Source organism: Puma concolor, chromosome A2 (assembly GCF_028749965.1).
Source record: "Puma concolor isolate L17-30 chromosome A2, mPumCon1.1.hap2, whole genome shotgun sequence".
Lineage (NCBI taxonomy): Eukaryota > Metazoa > Chordata > Mammalia > Carnivora > Felidae > Puma > Puma concolor.
Window position 1 is genome coordinate 169,283,212 of NC_141668.1, and position 18,481 is coordinate 169,301,692.

Here is an 18,481-nt window from a genome sequence, read left to right on the forward strand (position 1 = left end):
GGCGTCAACGCGAGGCGCATGCGCCTTGGAGGGAGCGGCTGGCCGCGCAGGGCGGAACGCGGCTCCTCCTTCCTCCCCGCCCTGCCCCGTTTCCGGCGGAAGCGGCCTCAACAAGAGAAACTTTATTGTTCCCGTTGGGGCGGCGAGGATGTCGGTGAATTACGCGGCGGGACTGTCGCCGTACGCGGACAAGGGCAAGTGTGGCCTCCCCGAGGTGAGCGCGGCCCGGCGTCCCGAAGGCCGCCCCCAGCGCCACGGGCTGGGCGGGGCCGGGCAGCAGCGGGGCATTGTGGGAATATCGGGAGGCACTGAGGCTAGACAATGGGAGGGACTTCCCAGTGGGGAGGGGGCGGGAAGTGACGCCCCCTGCTCTCCCGGGGACTGGAACACCCCTCCACCCCCATCCCCGGGTCGGCCCGGCGGGATAGAGGGAGGGACCCGCGTCGGTGGAAAGTCCTCAAGTTCTCTGATGGGGGAAGCCAGGGACGGAGTTGCTGGCGGAAGGCACCGCAGGGGCGAAGGCGAGATGGAAATAAACACGCTTGGGGACCAGACTAGGCCACAGAGGTTTCCAGAGCCAGGGCCGGAGGGGCCTCACGTGCCGGGCTGGGGAGCTGACACTTTATCCTGGGGGTGGTGGACAAGAGTTCTAGGCGGGATGATCGTAGGTACGTGTCAGAAAAGACCCCTTCGCCCACTGCAGGACTTGGGGCGAGTCCTTCCCTCTGGGTCCCCTCTCCCCTTCTGGAAGCTGGTGGGGGGAAGATTGCCCCCATCCCCCAAAGGCTGGTCTGTGAGGTATTTAATAGCCCTCAGAATCCCTCCGGAAGTCCCTCTCCTCTTCCTGCCAGTCCATTAGCTGGATTCCACAAACATTTATGGGGCGCCTACTGTGCACCAGGCACTTCCTAGGCCCTGGGGCCCCAGTAGGGACCGAGACAGACAAAAACTCCTCATTCTAGAGGGGAGACAGACAAAGGGCAAGTCAATGCAAGAAGTCAGATGATAGGAAGCTTCAGGGAGACCAGTGAGGCGAGGAGAGCCGGGGCTGCGTTGAAACCAGGGCCCAGGAGGCACCACTCAGATGACTTCTGTTTTCTCCATTTTTTTTTTTTATTATTGTGGCGAAACACACAACGTGAGAGGTACCGTCTTAGCCATTTTTTTAAGTACACAGCTCAGTACACACCATCCATCTCCAGAACTTTCCATCTCCCAAAACTGAGACTCTGTCCCCATGAAGCACTGACTCCCCGCCCCCTGCCCCAGCCCTGGCTCCCATCATCTGCTCTCTGTCTCTGTGGACGGGACTCCTCTAGGGACCCCCTGTGAGTGGGGTCGCGCAGCGTCCTTCCGTGTCTGGCTTCTGTCACTGTGCACGGTGTCCTCCAGATCCATGCACGAGGTGACAGGTGTCAGGAGGTCCTTCCTTTTGGAGGCTGGATCATATTCCAGTGTGTGGATGGACCACACTGTGTTTATCCTTCATCCGTCGGTGGACACTGGGGTTGATTCCATGTTGTCGCGGTTGTAAATGATGCTGCCATGAACGTGGGTGTGCAAGTGAGAGGACTTCTCAGCCAAGACCTAAAGGGGATGAGGGAAGAGCCATGTGGGAGAATTCCAGGCAGAGGGCACAGCCTGTGCAAAGGTCCTGAGGCAGCACCAGGCCTGGCGTGTTGGGAGGAAAAGTGAGGAGGCCCCGAGTGGCTGCAGCAGAGAGGGAGAGGAGTTGGGCAGGTCGTGTAAGGCCTCGGGCCACTGGGAGGACTTAGGTTTCTACCCTGAGGGATGCAGGAGCCCTGGAAGCCTGTGGGCAGAGGAGGGACATGAGAACAAGCCACCTTCTCCAATCACTTCTCTGCCCTGGGCAAGGCAGGGGCATTCCCATCTGTGGCCAGCAGCCTTGCCACAATGGGACATGTTTTGACCCCTCCCTTCTGCTCTGTCCCCGGACAGATCTTCGACCCCCCGGAGGAGTTGGAGCGGAAGGTGCGGGAGCTGGCGCAGCTGGTCTGGCAGTCCTCCAATGTGGTGTTCCACACGGGGGCCGGCATCAGCACCGCCTCGGGCATCCCCGACTTCAGGTCTGTGGGCACAGAGGGGAGGTTGAGGCAACACCTGCTGCCATCCCCGCTGGGGGATGTCGGGCCCCGGGAAAGACCCTGCCCTTACAGATGTGTCCCTTTAAGTGGCGCCACATTCCACTCACACCCCATTGGCCAGAACGTGGTCACCTGACTCCACCTAGCTGCAAGGGATCCTGGGGAATGTAGTCTTTTGCCTGGGCTCGCTGGACCTGCCTGCCTATTGGGATCCTCTTACCTTAGAAGATGGGAGGATTGGTATTAGGGGTAATCAGCTCCTAATGCAAATATTTTTCTCTCTTTTCTCTCTTATTCTGTCTCCCTGATCCCTGAACTCTCTGTGTCTCTCCCCGCCTGCCACCTTCAGGGGCCCCCACGGCGTCTGGACGATGGAGGAGCGGGGCCTGGCCCCCAAATTCGACACCACCTTCGAGAGCGCGCGGCCCACGAAGACCCACATGGCACTGGTGCAGCTGGAGCGCGTGGGCCTCCTGTGCTTCCTGGTCAGCCAGAACGTGGACGGGCTGCACGTGCGCTCCGGCTTCCCCAGGTGACGCCCGGGTCCGGCCCCGCGCTCTCCGGGCCTCGGTTTCCTCATCTGTAAAAGGGGGGGTTTTGATGGGCCGATGCAGGGGGGCAGCCAGGAGCAGCGCTGGGCACTGGGTGGGAGCCCAGAAACCAGAGCTGTCCTGTGTCATCAGAGCTGCCCGGGCACAGATCGAGAATTGGGGTGCCCTTTCCCGGTCCCGGGGGGTGATTCCAGCCCTGACCGCTCGGGGCCTCCGGCGGCCCGGACTGTGGCCCAGACTGCCCTCGGGTCCTCAGCTGCCAGCCCCACAGCCTGGCCACGGGCCGCTATGACATCCCCCTCGGGGCGAGGCCGGGGGAAATTGGGCGTGGGGAGGAGGGTGCTGAGAATTTAGAATGTTCGTAGTTGGGTTTTCATATCCCTCGTTACTGCCTCCATAGTGAACGTGAACCCTAGTAGGGCAAAGGACTGACTTTTTTTTAGGTTTTGTTTTTTGTTTTTAAGTGTATTCATTTATGTTGAGAGAGAGTGAGTGAGTGGGGGAGGGGAGGAGAGCGAGGAGGAGAGAGAGAATCCCAAGCAGGCTTCACACTCAGTGCAGAGCCCGGCGAGGGGCTCGAACTCACAAACCGTGAGATCACGACCTGAGCTGAAATCAAGTCAGACGCTTAATTGACTGAGCCACCCAGGCGCCCCTCCCCCCCGCCCCCAGAGATAAAATTTCTCTGGAAGTCTGGCAGTTCTCACAACCTAGAGATGTTGCCACGTTTGGGGACTTCACCCTTTCGACATGTAACTAACTAAGCCTCCAGCCCCCTCTGGCTCAGGGTTACCGTCGGGCTCCGGTCTGGGCCGGAACCACTGGCGTCTTATCCTTCGGGTCAGACTGATTTACTAGGCACGTGGCTACAGGCCTGCCCCTCGGGACCTGTGTAGACATTTCTAGAAACAGAAGCAAACGTTTTCTCACTGTGTAGTGAGTACGTTCAGCGGCACGGGAGGATAGGGCTTTTACGGGCATGTGGGGAAAGCCGGCGACATCTGTGTCCCCAAACAGCCGGACAGCACAGTAGGCTGGGGGCGCGTCGGCAGATCAGGAGTGGGGCACGGCCACCCGCTGGCACGCTCCTTCCCAGAGGCGGAGGGCAGCGCCTTGGGGTGGGCCGGCAGGAGTCCACTTGGGGACCGCAGTGTCTCCGACCTCCTGCACCGTGGATTGCACACCCGCGTGTGCCCAGCCATCCCTGGCACCCACCGCCCACGCCTTCACTGCGTCACCGGTCTGTGTGTGTGTGTGTGTGTGTGTGTGTGTGTGTGTGTGTGTGTGTTGGAGGAGGAGGAAGCACTAATCCCCCAGCACCCACTGTGTGCAGACAGGAGCAAAATAGGTCACAGCCAACAACTATTTTGCCCAGCGCCGACCGTGTGCCACATGCTATTCCAGACATAGGACACAGAGTACACAGGACAGACAGAAGCTCTACCCTCCCGGGAATCATCTAGGAGGGAGGAAACAGGCAGAAGACGAGACAAATCAGCCAAGTAAATTCTGTGTCAGGCGGTGATCCTTGCCATGGAACCAAAGGGGAAAGTTGGGCGGGAGTTGAAGCCTCGACCAGGTAGGTCAGGGAGGCTGTGACATTTCAGAAGTGACAGAGGGAGCCAGGGGAAGAGCCTTCCAGGTCTGATCATTGTTCTTCCAAATAACCCAGAAGCTGGACGCTGTGGTCCCATTTCACAGATGGGGACTGAGGCCCAGAGAGGCTAAGCGACCTGCCCAAGGTCACACAGATGGGAAGCCAAGGGAACCAGGAGTTGACCCCACATTCCTCTCCTCAGGCTTTTGATTTGCAAACTGGGGATTAAAATTCCTGTCCTGCAGCCCCGGTGACACTTGGTGGTTCCAACACAATTGTGCACGGCTTTTGTGAAGGGAATGGTCTGCCCATGTGCAGAGGTAGGGTCAGCCATGAGGGCCAACAGTCCCCCCGGCTCAGAGAGGTTGGGCCATCTGTAAGGCTGTGGATGGTGGGGTCAGCAGCAGTCCAGAGGCACTGGAAGGAGGGAATCTGCTGATCCTAAGGTTGAAGCTTAGGGAAGGCTTCCTGGAGGAGGAGGGCTCAGTGCTCTGCCCGAAGCCTCAGGAACCAGAATCCCATGCCATGGCCAAGTGTCTCTCTCCTTCCGTAGGGACAAGCTGGCGGAGCTTCACGGAAACATGTTCGTGGAGGAGTGCGCCAAGTGTAAGACGTGAGTGCCACCGGAGGGCGGGGGCGGGGTGGGGGGGCGAGGCGTGGACAGCCCGGCCGCTTACTGCTTCGCTTCCCATCACAAGGAAGGGCCTTGTGAGTCGCTTCTGACGTTGCCAGGGACCCAGGGAGGGGCAGGGCTGGGGCCTGAGCCTCCAGCCTGTGAGGCTGGGGGGTACAAGTTCCTCCTGGAGAGGGACGTTCGTCCCCTGCACCCGTAACAGACAGCCAGAGGCTGAAAGGCGTAAAACAGAAATCTGTCGGTTCCCAGCCTGATAATTTTTTTTTTTAATGTTTTATTTTTGAGAGAGATAGAGTGTGAGCAGGGGAGGGGCAGAGAGAGAGGGAGACACAGAATCCGAAGCAGGCTCCATCCAGGCTCCGAGCTGTCAGCACAGAGCCCGACACGGAGCTCGAACCCACGAACCATGAGATCGTGACCTGAGCCGATCTCTGGTGCTCAACCGACTGAGCCACCCAGGTGCCCCACATCTCCCAGCCTGGAGGCTAGAAGTCCAGAAGGGAGGCTGTGGGGGAGGCTCCTTCCTGCCTCCTCGTGTTTTCTGGATGTTTCTCACAGTCCTTGGCTAACCACCCGCCTTCCTCCGTTGTCACATGGCCTCCTCGCTGTGTATCTGGGTCTGTCACAGGGGCATCAGTCCTGTTAGATTGAGACCACTCTACCCCAGTGTGGCCTCATCCTGACTCTACATCTGCAATGATCCTGTTTCCAAATAAGGCTACACTCTAAAGTATTGGGGGGTGAGGACTCCCAACATATCTTTTTGCGGGGACACAATTCAACCCATACCAGAGTGTGACAGAGGTAGGACCACCCGCTCTGGGAAGGCTGAGCCAGAGCCCTTCCTGGAGCCAGGGCCATCTGGGCACGTCTCCTCCCGCTGGCTGAGCGGCCGCACAGGTGGGGGTCCCCCCACTGCAAAGAAAGCCCTTGTCCCCCACTGCATTTTGAAAACTTTCAAATCCATAAGTGACTCACAAGAATAGTACGATGAACCCCTACCTCGCCTAGACCAGGGCTCAGCGAGCTTTTCCTGTAAAGGGCCAGATGGTTAAATGTGTTCAGCTTTGTGGCCCAGACAGTGTCTCTCACGACTGTGGGCTCTGCTGATGGGGCACGAGAGCCGCCAGGGACCACACACGAAGGAATGGGCGTGGCCGTGTGCCGATAAAGCTTTATTCGTGGAAGCAGGAGGCTGAGGGCCAGATTCCACCCACAGGGCCATAGTTCGCCGATCCCGACTAGATCCGACAACTGTTAACGTTTTGCCACACTTTGTTGGTTACTTGCTGTGCTGTTGAGGGGTAAGTGGCAGACCGCCCCGCCCACGACCCCAGACCCCCCGAGACCCTCCCTCCCTCCCAGGAGCTGCGCTCTCCCGTTGGCGCGGCCGCAGCGAGCTGTAAAGGAAGTCAGGGTAGTGCGATCACTCAGGGCCTGGCCCGTGTTCCCAGTGGCTTCTGGTTTTTTTGTTTCCTCATCCGGGATCCCGCCCAGGGTCACTCACGCTTTGCATGTCGTCATCGCGTCTCTTCAGGCTCCTCTGTCTGGGACGCTCCCTGCCCCTTCTGCTTCCACGCTGTTGGCTTTGGGGTGCGGCCCGGCCAGCTGTTTTGTGGAAGGCCCCCGTCCCCTGCTCTGGGTTTGCGGGATGCCTTCTGGCGCTTAGAGTCAGCCGTACGGCCCCCCCCCCCCACTCCCCTGGGACAACAGCTCCCCCCAAAGGAACAAGAGACACGCCAGTGGGACCCCTGAGCGGGTGCCCCGGGAGCAGGTGGTGGGCTGACCCGACCCCTGCGGGTCCCCCTTCCTCCCCCGACACAGGCAGTATGTCCGGGACACCGTCGTGGGCAGTATGGGCCTCAAGGCCACGGGCCGGCTCTGCACCGTGGCCAAGGCCAGGGGGCTGCGTGCTTGCAGGTGAGTGACCCTTTGCTGCGCCCGGGCTCCAGGGGAGGGTGCGCGTCTCCGTCTGACCCCCACCCCCCCCCCCACCCCTGCAGGGGCGAGCTGAAGGACACCGTCCTGGACTGGGAAGATGCCCTGCCTGACCGGGACCTCACCCTCGCCGACGAGGCCAGCAGGTCTGACCCCACGTGAGCCCAGACCACGAGGTTCCAGCACGGGAGGGAGCCATCAGGAAAGGCTTCCCCGAAAGGGGTGGCCACACCCTCGCTGGGCCTCGCTGGCCCCATTGGTGACAGAGCCTTCTCACACCCTGTACGCCAGTCTCATGCGACGGGCAGGGAAACAGGCTTCAGCAAGGGGATGCCTCTGGCCCATGAGTCCCAAGCATCGGAGGTCACGCCCGCATCAGCAGCCCTGCTTCTGGCCGGGTGGGGAGGCTGCTCCGGGCGGACGGGAAGCTGGCACAGGTTGTGGGCGCCCTTGAGAGCAGAGAAGGGTGTGGAGCGAGCTGCCCAGGCTGGTCTGGGCGTGTTCCGGAGCACCAGGCGGCTGGTGGAGCACTGGGGCTCGAGCCAGGAGGGGCTGGCGGCCTCTCGCGCCTTGTGGGGCAGGAGTAGGGCTGCCGAGACCTTTGTGGGGGGGGGGGGTGGAGGGGCTCAGTCTCACCCTTCTTGTCCCAGGAACGCAGACCTGTCCATCACTCTGGGCACCTCCCTGCAAATCCGGCCCAGCGGGAACCTCCCACTCGCCACCAAGCGCCGAGGAGGTCGACTGGTCATTGTCAACCTTCAGCCCACCAAGCACGTACGTGCTGAGCCCACCCTGATGTACCCCCTGCTGCAGCCTCCTCCCCTCCAGACCCCTGCCTAAGCCCGGCCTGTCTTTGCACCCTGCTCCCCCCCCCCCCACAGGACCGCCATGCCGACCTGCGTATCCATGGCTACGTGGATGAGGTCATGACCAGGCTCATGGAGCACCTGGGCCTGGAGATCCCCACCTGGGACGGCCCTCGAGTGCTGGAGAGGGCGCTGCCCCCCCTGCCTCGCCCGCCTGCCCCCAAGCTGGAGCCCAAGGAGGAGGCCCCCACCCAGCTCAATGGCCCAGCACCCGCCAGCCCCAAGCCGGACCCCTCCGCCGAGCCCTGTACCCAGCACAACGGCTCTGGGCCTACCAGCCCCAAGAGGGAGCCGCTGGACAGTCCTGCACCCCACAGGCCCCCCAAGAGGGTGAAGGCCGAAGCGGTTCCCAGCTGACCAGGGGGCCCGGGGAGGGTGGGGCTTTTTGTAGAGACCACGGAGTCATCTTTTCTTACTGTTCTCACTTTGTTACTTTCACCTGCCCTTGCGGGTGGGGGGCAACCTCAGGGTGCTGAGAGCTGGGCTCCAGGCCCCAGGGCAGGCCCACCCCCCACTGCCTGTCTCTTTATCTTGAGGGGCCTGTGGTGTGGGCCTGGGGAGGAGCATTTTCACCCCGGACGCTGACCTTGGAGCTGACCCCCAGGCACCTGCTCCTCCCTGTGCCCCAGCCCCTGACTCAGGATGCTCTGGGGAGGTGTGGCCAGGCCCTCCCTAGTTCCCAGCCTAAGCAAGAGTTAACTCCCTCAGCCCCGGGGCCCTCACACTCCCCATCCCCTGCCTCCCCCAGATCGCCTTCATGATCCCTCCGGGAGGTAAGGGGGGGCAGAGCCACCTTTTCGGAGCCAGACTTCTTGGGGGCACAGACAATAGAGGCTTGCACTGCCTTTGGGGCTAGAGGGAGAAAGAGGCGTGTCCACCTGGTTCCTCCAGACTTCCAGAAAAGTCTTCAATGCAATAAAAGCAGAAATTCTTGCATCTGAGTCTGTGTTTAACATTCACGACTTTGTGCCGGGTCCTAGTCCCGGGGAGAGCAGGGCAGGGGGTGCAGAATGCACCGTCCCCTTGCCCCCTGTGGAGTCTGCCTGGGCCTCCCTGCAATCCAGGCCTGGGGGGGGGGGCGCGGAGGAGGAGAGCAATACCGCAGCGGGAGCTCCTGGCGCCCTCTGTGATTATATACTCCTGTGCGTGGTTTCTAGATATTTTCCCCCCACTGCTAGGCTGTGAGCCCCTTGATGCGAGCTGCCAGTGGCCTTGGGCCTCGTTCGCAGCCCGCCCCCCACCTCCCCGAACCGGCGCAAAGCGGGCGGGGCGGGGCGCATTAGGAGAGCGCCGGCCCAGCCGGGTTCCGGTGAGATCCCTTCACTTCCGATGCCTCGGTCTCCTCATCCGTAGATCGAGCGAGGTGGGCAGCGCGGCCCCCCCTCCCAGGAAGGCAGCTGCCCTAGATCGTCCGAGGACGCGATGAAGGGCCTCCTGAGGCCCCCAGAGACCTCGGGTTCCAGGCGCGCCGCGCTCACCGCTCGAGGCCGCTCTCCAAGGTGCTGAAGACACTCCCGGCGCCTGGCCGGCAGCCTTTCCACCCTGAGGGTCGCGGGGGTGGGGGGGGGGGGGGGGGGGCCGCACCACACTCCCCCTTCCGAGGCTGGCCCAGACGCTCCTTCCAAGAGCCGAGGAGCCCTAGACAACGCTTTGTGCCAACGTGTTCTGTCAAAATACTTTATTAAGGGTCACTGCAATCTTAGAAAAGAGGCGCGGCTGTGGGCTCAGCCAAGTGTGCAGGGGACAGGAAGGAGTCCCGGGGCAGGGGAGCTGTCGAGGCGTGGTGTGTGCGTGTGTCTGTCTGAGTCCGTGGATCACTCTGTATGTGCCCGTTCCTTTCTTTGCCTGGATGTGTATTTCTCGGGCTCCGTGGCCCTGCGCTTGTCCTGTGTCTGAGCGTGTCCTGTGTGTGCCCGGGTCCGCGGGTGTGTGGCTGTGACTTTGTGACATCTCCATCCTGGCACTTCCGCCAGGGTCTCACCTCTCACCCCCACGCCCGTTGCTGTCCACAGAAGGGCCCCTAAGCAGAGAGGCCCGGGGGCACGTCCGGAGGGTGCTCACAGCTCCTCCCCTGCTGCCTCCAATCCCCCGCGCCCAGGGCTGAGCGCTGGCTCAGGGGCAGTCCAGTCCAGCAGGGTGGCCTGGTTCAGCTTCTCTGTCGAGTTGTCTGCGATCAGGGTCGAGTTGTCCAACTCCTCCGTCAAGTTGTCCAGAGCCGACTTGCCCTGAGATTCCCAGTCTGCCCTGGGGCTGCCTGGAGACCCTTCCTGGGACGCGCCAGCTTTGGGCTGTGGTCCTGGGACCTCGGAGCCTGGTGTGGCATCGGGGGCCACACGGGACGCAGCGTCGTTGTGCAAAGTTCTGGAGAAAACTGAGCAAGGGTTGGGAGGGTCACGAGGGACGGGCTGGGGGACTGGAGTCCCTCCGTTCTCTGACCCCAGTCTCAGGAGTAGCAGCAAGGAGCCCCCCTCCCCCTGCCAAGCCCCAGAGGCCCAGTACAGGGGCTTAGGGAACCCAGGGGATTGTGTCCATGGTGCAGCCCAGAGGGGTTCTGAGGGCACAGCATCCCCGGCCCACCTACCTCGAACAGGCGCGTAGTCTCCGGCGCCCTCGGCTTTGTTGGCGACGAAAGGGCTAATGGAGGGCAGGACGATGAGGGCAAAGGAGAGCAGCAGGACCTGGCGGAGATGGGGGAGGTCACCCCATCCCTCCCCCACCCTGTGAGCAGAGACACCGAGGCCCAGAAGACAGCGGGGGCTCACGCTGTGCTCATCTCGCCACCCAGACCCCTTTGCCAAGGCCGAGGACGCCCGTCATCCTGGGGACCAGGACTTACCGCTATGCAGGTGCCTGTCTGGGCCGACTTGCTGGTGGACTGGACCACAATGGCCTGGAGCTTCTTCAGCTGCTCCAAGAGGGACCTTGGCAGGAATGGGCAGGCCTTGGCTGAGCCCCCCGGGGCCGTGATCTGGCCCCCATCCGTTTCTGGGGTCCCCCCAGCCCGGCTGACGTCTGAATCCCATCCATCCCTCATGGCCCCGCTGGTCTTTAAAGTCCCAGACTCTCCCTCGTCGCTTCAACAAATCTCCCTGAACATCCCACCCACTTGAACCCACCCACTTCTCTGCCACCCCACCCCCGTGACACGGGCTGCCATTATCTCTCACCAAAATGCCAACCCCAGCCTCTACTCTGGACCCCCAAGGCCTCTCTTGCTCCCCTAGGGTTCACGCTCCAAGCAGCAGCCAGACGGCACTTTTCAGACGTGAGCAGGCTTCTCTCGACCCTCCCAGGGCTCCCACGCCCCTGGGGTCAAAGCCCAAGTCCTCCTCGTGGCCCCCAAAGCCCCCCGCATGACCTGCCCCACTCCCTACCTGCCCTCTCCTCCTCCTCCTTCTCTCTCCCCCTCGCTTACTCTGCTGCAGCCACCCGGGCCTCCTGGCTGTTCCTCCAACACGTCAGACCCAATTCTGCCCCAGGACCTTTGCACAGGCTGGTTCCCTCTGCACCAAGGACATTAGTCCCCCAGATCTTTTTGTAGCTGGTTCTTTCTCCTCCATCAGGTCTCATCTCAAAAGCCATCACATCTGACCTCCCTGCCCAGAGTAGCGCCACCCCCCCACCCCCACTCGCTCTCCGGGGCCTTAACCTTGCTTCACTCTTCTCCTCAGTGTCTCTCGCTATGTGAATTAGCTTTTACGTATTTCCCTTTGTCTTGAGTCTGTCTCCCACCAGACCATGAGTTCTTTAAGTAGGGAGGCTGTCTGTGCAGTGCTGTGGTTCCAGGGCCCAGAACTACGCCTGGCACAGACGAGATGCTAAACAAATATTGAATAGACGGCCGCGCCTCTTAGAGCCGCACTCGGTTCTCCAGCACAGCGTGCTTCCGGCCTCTGGCCATTCGTCTGCCGTTTCCTCCACCGCAAACGCCTTTCCCCGACTCCAAGTGCCCTCCTCCATGCAGCCCGCACCCTTGCCCCTACCCCCTGCTCTGCTTTGCCATCACAGAGGCTGTCCCCCACGTTGTCCACCCCTCCTGCAAAGGACTCTGGGGGCCGGCTCCCCTGTCCTCTCCCATAGCTGGACCGAGACTCACAGGTTCTGCTTCTCCAGATGCAAGACCTTCCTCTGAAGCTCCTGGTTCTGGGCAGTGCAGGCTGACATCCTGCAGGGACAATGCCACAGTGACCTCCAGAACCCGTGCGTCACCAACTAGTTCGGCTGACATCTCCCTGGGGGGGGCCCCATTTTACAGGCAGGGGACCCAAGGCCAGAGAGGGGAAGTCACTCATCCCAAGCCACCCAGCAAGTCTGTGGACAGGGCCCAGATCTGAACCCAGCTCTGCCTGGCTCCCAGGCCCCACGTCTGCACTGATGTGGGGGCATCGCTCCGGTCTGTGCCCCGAGGACGGGCCGTGGAATGCCAAACTCGGGCAGCGATGCTTCCAGAAGACTGAGTGGGAGGGTGATGGGGAGTCCACGGGGAACTGGGTTACAGTCCTCACCCTCCCTTGTGACCTCAAGCCGCTCTGCTCTCTGACCTCAGTCCCCTCACCTGTAAAAAGGGGCTACGATTACCTAGTTCACAGAGCATTTGGGAAAACAACACGACATAAAGCTGATCAGGGGCTTCGCAGATTGCATCTGAGGACTAAGACAATGGTGACAAGTCCATCCGGGGGCTCCCGGATCCAGGCTGGGGGACCCATGTTTCCCACCTGTATCCATATGTGGGCGTGGTCTGGCCCCAGACTACCCAGATGTGGGACTGAAATACTCAAATTCCCGCATGACGATATGTCCCAGCCAAGAGAGTACACCCCGCCCCCCCACGGAAAGGCCCTCCTTCTGGATGACTCATGGGATAAAAATAAGAATCCAGGACATAAATTAGAGAAGATTCAAGGGCCAGATGGTAATGCCAATTGCGTAAATCACGATTCGAGAGGTGCGGCTAACACAGTGCGGAGAGGGACAGACCTTCACCAACCTTTACGCAGCTCAACAAGCTGGACGCACACGTGTTGAAAGTTCGCAAGAGAGCAACATAGCAACCCCCCCTCCAAAATCAAACATCAAGGTGGGGGGGGGCATACCAAATCTAGGAGCAGAAGTGGAAGAACTAGAAAAGTACAGGTGGGTAGGAGGTAAAAGCCAGAAAGCCACGCTTTGAAAAGAATAATTCAATAAATAAGTCCCTGGCAAGATTAACCAAGAAGGCAGGGGTGCCTGGGTGGCTCCGTCGGTTGAATGCCCCCCCTTCGGCTCAGATCAAGATCTCACGGTTTGTGGGTTCGAGACCCGGGGCGTCGGGCTCTGTGCGGACAGCTCGGAGCCTGGAGCCTGCTTCGGATTCTGGGTCTCCCTGTGTCCCCCTGTCCCTCCCCTGACGACAGCACAGAGCCTAGCAAACTAAAACGAGAGAACTGGGAACCATTGGATGTCGACACATTTGCAGTGAGCAGCTTCCCGGGCCAGTACGGCATCCCAAAACTGACTTGGGAAGAAAGAGAAGACCCAGGTAGACCTGTAACCTTCCTTCCGTCAGGCCACTCCCGGCTTAGAGAGTGGGTTTGCTCGCACGTTGCGCTTCTGTTAAAGAAGACAAAGGACGGGGCGCCTGGGTGGCGCAGTCGGTTAAGCGTCCGACTTCAGCCAGGTCACGATCTCGCAGTCCATGAGTTCGAGCCCCGCGTCAGGCTCTGGGCTGATGGCTCGGAGCCTGGAGCCTGTTTCCGATTCTGTGTCTCCCTCTCTCTCTGCCCCTCCCCCGTTCATGCTCTGTCTCTCTCTGTCCCAAAAATAAATTAAAAAAACGTTGAAAAAAAAATTAAAAAAAAAAAAAAAGAAGACAAAGGAGCCCGTCCCCTTAAAAGAGTTAAGAGAGCGGCAGTTGGTGAAAGCCGGGTGCGCGGTTTTTCGGAGGCGGATGTTCTGCCGAGAACGATCTCTCCTCTGTCCTTGCCACACACATCAAGGAAACGACCACAGCTCTGAGGACCAGTGGGGCTCACGCAGGGGGGGTAAGCACCCCAGCTCCAGGCAGAGCCCCACGGCAAGATGGGTAATACATCCTCCTTTCTTGGTGCCTCACGTTCCAGGGGATAAAGGGACCCCGAGCCTGACCTCTGCCATCTCCGGGCATCTTCCCACGCTTGTAATTCACATGACAAATGACCTCTCCCCGAGAGAGAAAGGAAACCTCTCATTTTCTCAGCGCCCCCCCCCCCCCCCCACACTGTGACCTTAGCCCCATTGCACGGCTCTCCCTGGGTCTCGGTCCCCTTCCCGTACCCCAGAAGGGCACCCCAGGGGCCCCAGCCTTACCGAGTTTCCAGGCCATCAATATATTCCTTCTTCTTTTTCCGGCTCTCTTGGGCCGACTGCTTGTTCCGGATTTTCCGGCGGATTTTTTTCAGCGCTCGCTCTTCATACTGCACAGTGACATGGTGGGGTGGGGGGAGGGTCCACCCTGTTGTCTGGCCCCCATGACCTCACCCCTGCTCCTCCGGGGGGAGCCCTCCCAGACCCAGGGAGCTGGGGGCAGACTCCCCATGACTCGAAGACCGCTTTCGTCCCCCTGAACTCGTGCAAAGTCTCCGGGGTGGGCGGGGGTGGGGGGGGGGGGTCCCGGGTCCTGAGAATTTTCCCGGATCCCAGTCCCAGGTAGGAACCGGCGGCCACACTCTGAGCGCTGGTGCGAGTGCGCCACCTTCTGGCCATGCCTGGGCACGGCGCCTTTCTGGGGGCCCGCGGATGTTCCGGTGGCGCTGGCGAACCCAGGTCTTGACATTGAGCGAAACGGGCTGGGCGGGGGCTGCGGGCGGAAGGGTGGGCGTAGGGGGGGCCACGGCCATGGAAATCGTGTGTGAACACTCCTGGCCAGAGACATTTTAGCGACCGATTCAAGCCTTCACAAAAATGCAGCGCGGCCCAGTCGAAGTCCGCGTGCAGGTCGTGGGTTGGGGGAGGGGGCGCAGGTCACCCCTTTGGGGAGCTCCGGCCTGCAAGGGGCTACGAGGCAGCGCGAAAGGCACAAGGAGGCCCCCCGGGGCCCAAACCGCTGCCGCCCGAAAGGCCGCCCTTGGCCCCCCGGGTGTGGGGCTCTGCCCGCTGAGCTGGGCTCAAGGACGAATTTCTGGGCTGCAGGGACGGACGCGTCCTAACACTCGAGGGCGGGTGGCCGCAGAAAAGGGGGCGAGGCCCGGGGCCAGGGCTCACCTTGGTGAGGGGCAGCTGGGTGGGCAGGGTGAGGCCTTCTTTGGCCAGAAGCTTCTTCTCGTCCTCCGTCAGCACCAGCTCCTGGCAGTGCTGGGTCGCAGGCCGGGGCAGGTGAGGGGCCCCCGGGTGATGCTGCTGCTGTGGGGGAGGGGGGGAGGGGGACACGGCTGTGGGGGCAGGGAAACCGCCTCCCGGAAGCGAACGAGACACCGGACCTGGGACCCTATGGGCGCGTCTGCCGTGGGGCCCCCGCTGGCCCCGGGGCCGCAGAGAGCGAGCACCGGCCCCCAGAGCCGGCACTTCCGCATCCGGGAACCCAGCGGGCGAAACAGCATCCGGCCGCGGCGCAGGTCACGATCTCGCGGTTGGCGGGTTCGAGCCCCGCGTCCGGATCCCGGGCTGGCAGCCCAGAGCCCGCTTGCGATTCTCTCTCTCCCTCTGCCCCTCTCCCCTGCCCTCTGTCTCTCTCTCCGATAATAATAACAACGGGCAACGATGACGCATTTAAGGCATTTAAAAGAATGTCTGGCCCGTGGTAGGTACTTGGTAAGTTTCAGCTATTTTAAAAAACGTTATGACGACGACCGTGGCGGCAAGCGCCCCACCCCATGTGTGTGACTCAGTCTTCCCGTCTCCGAAATGGGAGGCATCGGGGCCCTACGAACCCCCGGCAGCCCCGCAAGGGCTGAAGTTCCGGGGCGTGGGGTCCGGGCTGCTCACCAGGTCGCCGCCGCCGCCCGACAGGAGGAGGTCTTTCACCGTGAGGCTGCAGCTCGAAGGCAGGTCGGCCAACTCAGCCCGCTCCTCACGACGGAGGCCCTGGCTCCACATTTCTGAGCAGGGCAGATGGAGACAAAGACGCGGAGGGGTCACGCGCGGGCCCCTGAGCTCCCCGCTTCTACCTGCCTCCTCCAGCAAGGCCGCCAGGATTGACCGCAACGCGCTAGGGCCCCAAGGCCCCGGGTTGAGGGGAGCATCCCCGACCGGTGCCTCGGTCTTCCCGCCGATGGAAAACGGGAAGCCGACTCATCAGGACGTTGTTGAGGGACCCGATGCCAAGCCAGGAGGGACCGGCTGTTATCGGCCAGGGTTACAGGCTAGGTCTCCAGCCGGCTTGGCCTTGTCTCCCCCTGGTCCTTGCCCAGGTCTGATTCACCTGCGGCTCCCTCCCCCTTGCACCCGGCACGCTGGAGGCAAGGTGCTCCCCAGAGCACAGACTTCGGGGTGGCTCAGCTCTCGGTTCTTATCCCGACTGTGCAGAGCTGTGTGGCCTTGGTGAAGTGACCAAACAAACCTCTCTGAGCTTCCGTTTTGTTAACTCTCCAGCGAGTCTAATAAGAGCTGAAGGGACAGAGGACGGCCCTGCCGGCGGGGAGGGGTGTCTTCCGCATCAGGCCAGTTTTCCCCAGATCTGGGGGTGGGGGGGAGCGTCTGAGGCCTGGGGTCCCCGGACCTCACGCCCTGTCTGTCACTGAACGTCTACTATGGTCCTGGCATCGACGTACAGAGATGAGGTTGGAAGCGTGGCGCCTGGAGCAGGAGCCAGGCTGCGGGGGCTGCGCCCCAGCTCAGCAGCTGTGACTCACGGCCTCACCTCACGGGGACTCCATTTCACCGTCCGGGAAACGGGCCCATGACAGCGTCTATTTCAGAGGGCGAGTGTGGGCGCCCAGCGCCTGGCACGGGCAAGGGCAGTGAACAAAGAGGGAGGACCCACCCAAGTCTATGGCCACAGACGCGTCCAGCACTTGGGCCACGGGTCCGGGGGGCCCGGCGAGGCAGGGGGCTCCCGGGTGGTAGGAGGGGCAGCCCGCGGGGGTGGTGGCTGCCCCACTGCGTGGAGGGGTGTCCTGGGAGTCGGAGGGCAGGTCTTCAGAGATGCCACTGTCACTGGCTGCAGGGGACCAGATCGGGGAGCCGGGCACTGAGTCTCCAGAAGCCAGGATGGAGTTGAGGAAATCATCTGAGTCTGGGCCGGGCAGGACCTGCTGGGGCAGAGAGAGAAGGGTGGGCGTTACAACCTCTATGCTGGGGGCACCCGGGGGGCCCAGTCGGTTGAGCATCCGACTTCGGCTCAGGTCACGATCTCGCGGTCTGTGAGTTCGAGCCCCGCGTCGGGCTCTGTGCTGATGGCTCAGGTTCTGTGTCTCCCTCTCTCTCTGCTCCTCCCCTCGTAGCACTCTCTCTCTCTCTCTCTCTCTCTCTCTCTCAAAAATAAACAAACATTTAAAAAAAAATTTTTTTTTAAACCCTCTATGCTTTGTTCCCGATTGCTGTGTGACTGAGCAAGCCACTGATCCTCTCTGGGCCTCACTTACCCTTTCTGCCAGACAGACGAGCTAACGCTCCTTCCTCTGGGGTTGTTGGAGCCTCAACACGATCTCGTAGCACGGGTACCACCCGAGGCACAAGCCCCCGGTTGGAGTTCAAACCCACCCCCAAACTGCTGTGTGACCCTGGACGAGTTACTGCCCCTCTCTGGGCCTTGGCTTCTCCACCTGTAAGAAGCTAATGTCAGCCACCCCTTAGGGTGGCTGAGAGGTTCAGCACAAGGATGTGCTTTGCTAAGAGTGGGCGCCGTGAGCCCTAAACGCCGCACGAAGCTGAGCGAGGCTCCCGTCTGAGGCCTGGCGTGTCCTCACCTGGTCCTCGAGGTGGCCCCAGTCCTCGCCCAGCTCTACGTGTCTCAGGATGCCGTCCTGATGGTCAAACAGCAGGTCCAGGAGCTCCAGGCTGCCAATGGGGCCCATGGGACCGGTGGAGGAAGCCATCTGGGGCAAGGAGGGGACAGGCGTGAGGGTCACACAGCCCCCTCCCCTCCCACCTCCCATCTGCACACCACCCGACGTCCGTGGGCCTCAAGTCCCCGCCCCCCACCCCCCCTCAGCCCCCGGGCTCAGCCCACCGCTGCCCTTGGAGTTTCCTTCTCCAGACGGGCCATGAGCTGACACGGGCTTCCTCAGGGCATGGGAGCTGATTTCTTTAAAAGTTCTAGAAGGTGCAGGCATGGGGGCGGGGGGGGGGGGGGGGGAGCAGCCTGGTCGACCCCTGGGGGGCCGATGAAACTAGTTCCCTCTCCCCCCTGCCCATCCCTACTCTCCCCTCCCGGAGGAAAGACAAGGGCAGCCCCAGGGTGGAGGCAGGACTTCCGCTGTGACACGCTCTCTCCGAGCCCCGGTCTTCCCATCCGTGCAATGGGGGCGTGAGGCTCCTTCTGCCTCTGGGAGTCTGGGGAGGGTTTCCTGGCTGAGACCTCCGTCTCCCGTGGCCCCCGGGCACGGCTCACCTTTCCAGCTGCTAAATCCCCATTCATGAGGCCGGCCAGCTCTGCCTCCAGCCGCCTCCTGAGTCTGCCCAGATCCGGAGCTCACCCCACAACCGGGCTCCCAGGCTCCCCGCGCTCCTCTCTGCGGCTCTGTAACCGCCCCCAAAAGATGCTGAAATAGCGTGGGGAGGTCCCGGCCCGTCCCCGGGTGCCGATTGGGGGACAGGCACGACGGACAGGGTTCAGGGCCAGTGGCACCAGGGCAGGCTGGGGGAAGGGAGGGAAGACCGTTATCTTGATGTTT

At 61.7% G+C, this 18,481-nt stretch overlaps 2 protein-coding genes across 5 annotated transcripts; one reads left to right on the forward strand and one right to left on the reverse strand.

Moving 5' to 3' along the window:
• The first annotated feature begins 69 nt into the window (after positions 1-69).
• Positions 70-8,276, forward strand: SIRT6 (sirtuin 6). Its single transcript, XM_086699477.1, has 8 exons — positions 70-214; positions 1,960-2,081; positions 2,449-2,637; positions 4,807-4,866; positions 6,712-6,807; positions 6,891-6,971; positions 7,476-7,599; positions 7,707-8,276. Exons 1-8 carry the CDS (start codon positions 149-151, stop codon positions 8,046-8,048), a joined length of 1,080 nt encoding a protein of 359 aa, XP_086555603.1. The 5' UTR covers positions 70-148; the 3' UTR covers positions 8,049-8,276.
• A 1,111-nt stretch (positions 8,277-9,387) lies between these two features.
• CREB3L3 (cAMP responsive element binding protein 3 like 3) lies at positions 9,388-18,332 on the reverse strand. Of its 4 annotated transcripts, none has more exons than XM_086699482.1 (10): positions 18,199-18,332; positions 17,555-17,683; positions 16,630-16,900; positions 15,633-15,745; positions 14,913-15,050; positions 14,019-14,125; positions 11,788-11,856; positions 10,528-10,612; positions 10,273-10,325; positions 9,388-10,062 (listed from the first exon to the last, which is right to left on the reverse strand). In XM_086699482.1, exons 1-10 carry the CDS (start codon positions 18,223-18,225, stop codon positions 9,804-9,806), a joined length of 1,251 nt encoding a protein of 416 aa, XP_086555608.1. In that variant the 5' UTR covers positions 18,226-18,332; the 3' UTR covers positions 9,388-9,803. The 4 variants fall into 4 exon arrangements, with proteins under 4 accessions (XP_086555608.1, XP_025771826.1, XP_086555607.1 ...); XM_025916041.2 differs by having other exon boundaries at positions 9,389-10,062; positions 10,273-10,369; positions 16,630-16,897; XM_086699481.1 differs by having other exon boundaries at positions 9,389-10,062; positions 10,273-10,369; positions 14,913-15,047.
• Positions 18,333-18,481: the final 149 nt, after the last annotated feature.

Bases quoted from the DNA above. Each gene is read 5' to 3' on its own strand.
- SIRT6 (XM_086699477.1), top strand. From the start codon at position 149: ATGTCGGTGAATTACGCGGCGGGACTGTCGCCGTACGCGGACAAGGGC. The intron at 4,867-6,711 runs GTGAGTGCCACC...CCCCCGACACAG, and splicing joins GAGTGCGCCAAGTGTAAGAC to GCAGTATGTCCGGGACACCG. The intron at 7,600-7,706 runs GTACGTGCTGAG...CCCCCCCCACAG, and splicing joins ACCTTCAGCCCACCAAGCAC to GACCGCCATGCCGACCTGCG.
- CREB3L3 (XM_025916040.2), bottom strand. From the start codon at position 18,225: ATGAATGGGGATTTAGCAGCTGGAAAG. The intron at 15,746-16,629 runs GTGGGTCCTCCC...TGCCCTGCTCAG, and splicing joins GTCTGTGGCCATAGACTTGG to AAATGTGGAGCCAGGGCCTC. The intron at 15,051-15,632 runs GTGAGCAGCCCG...CCTCCCCCACAG, and splicing joins CGGGCGGCGGCGGCGACCTG to CAGCAGCATCACCCGGGGGC.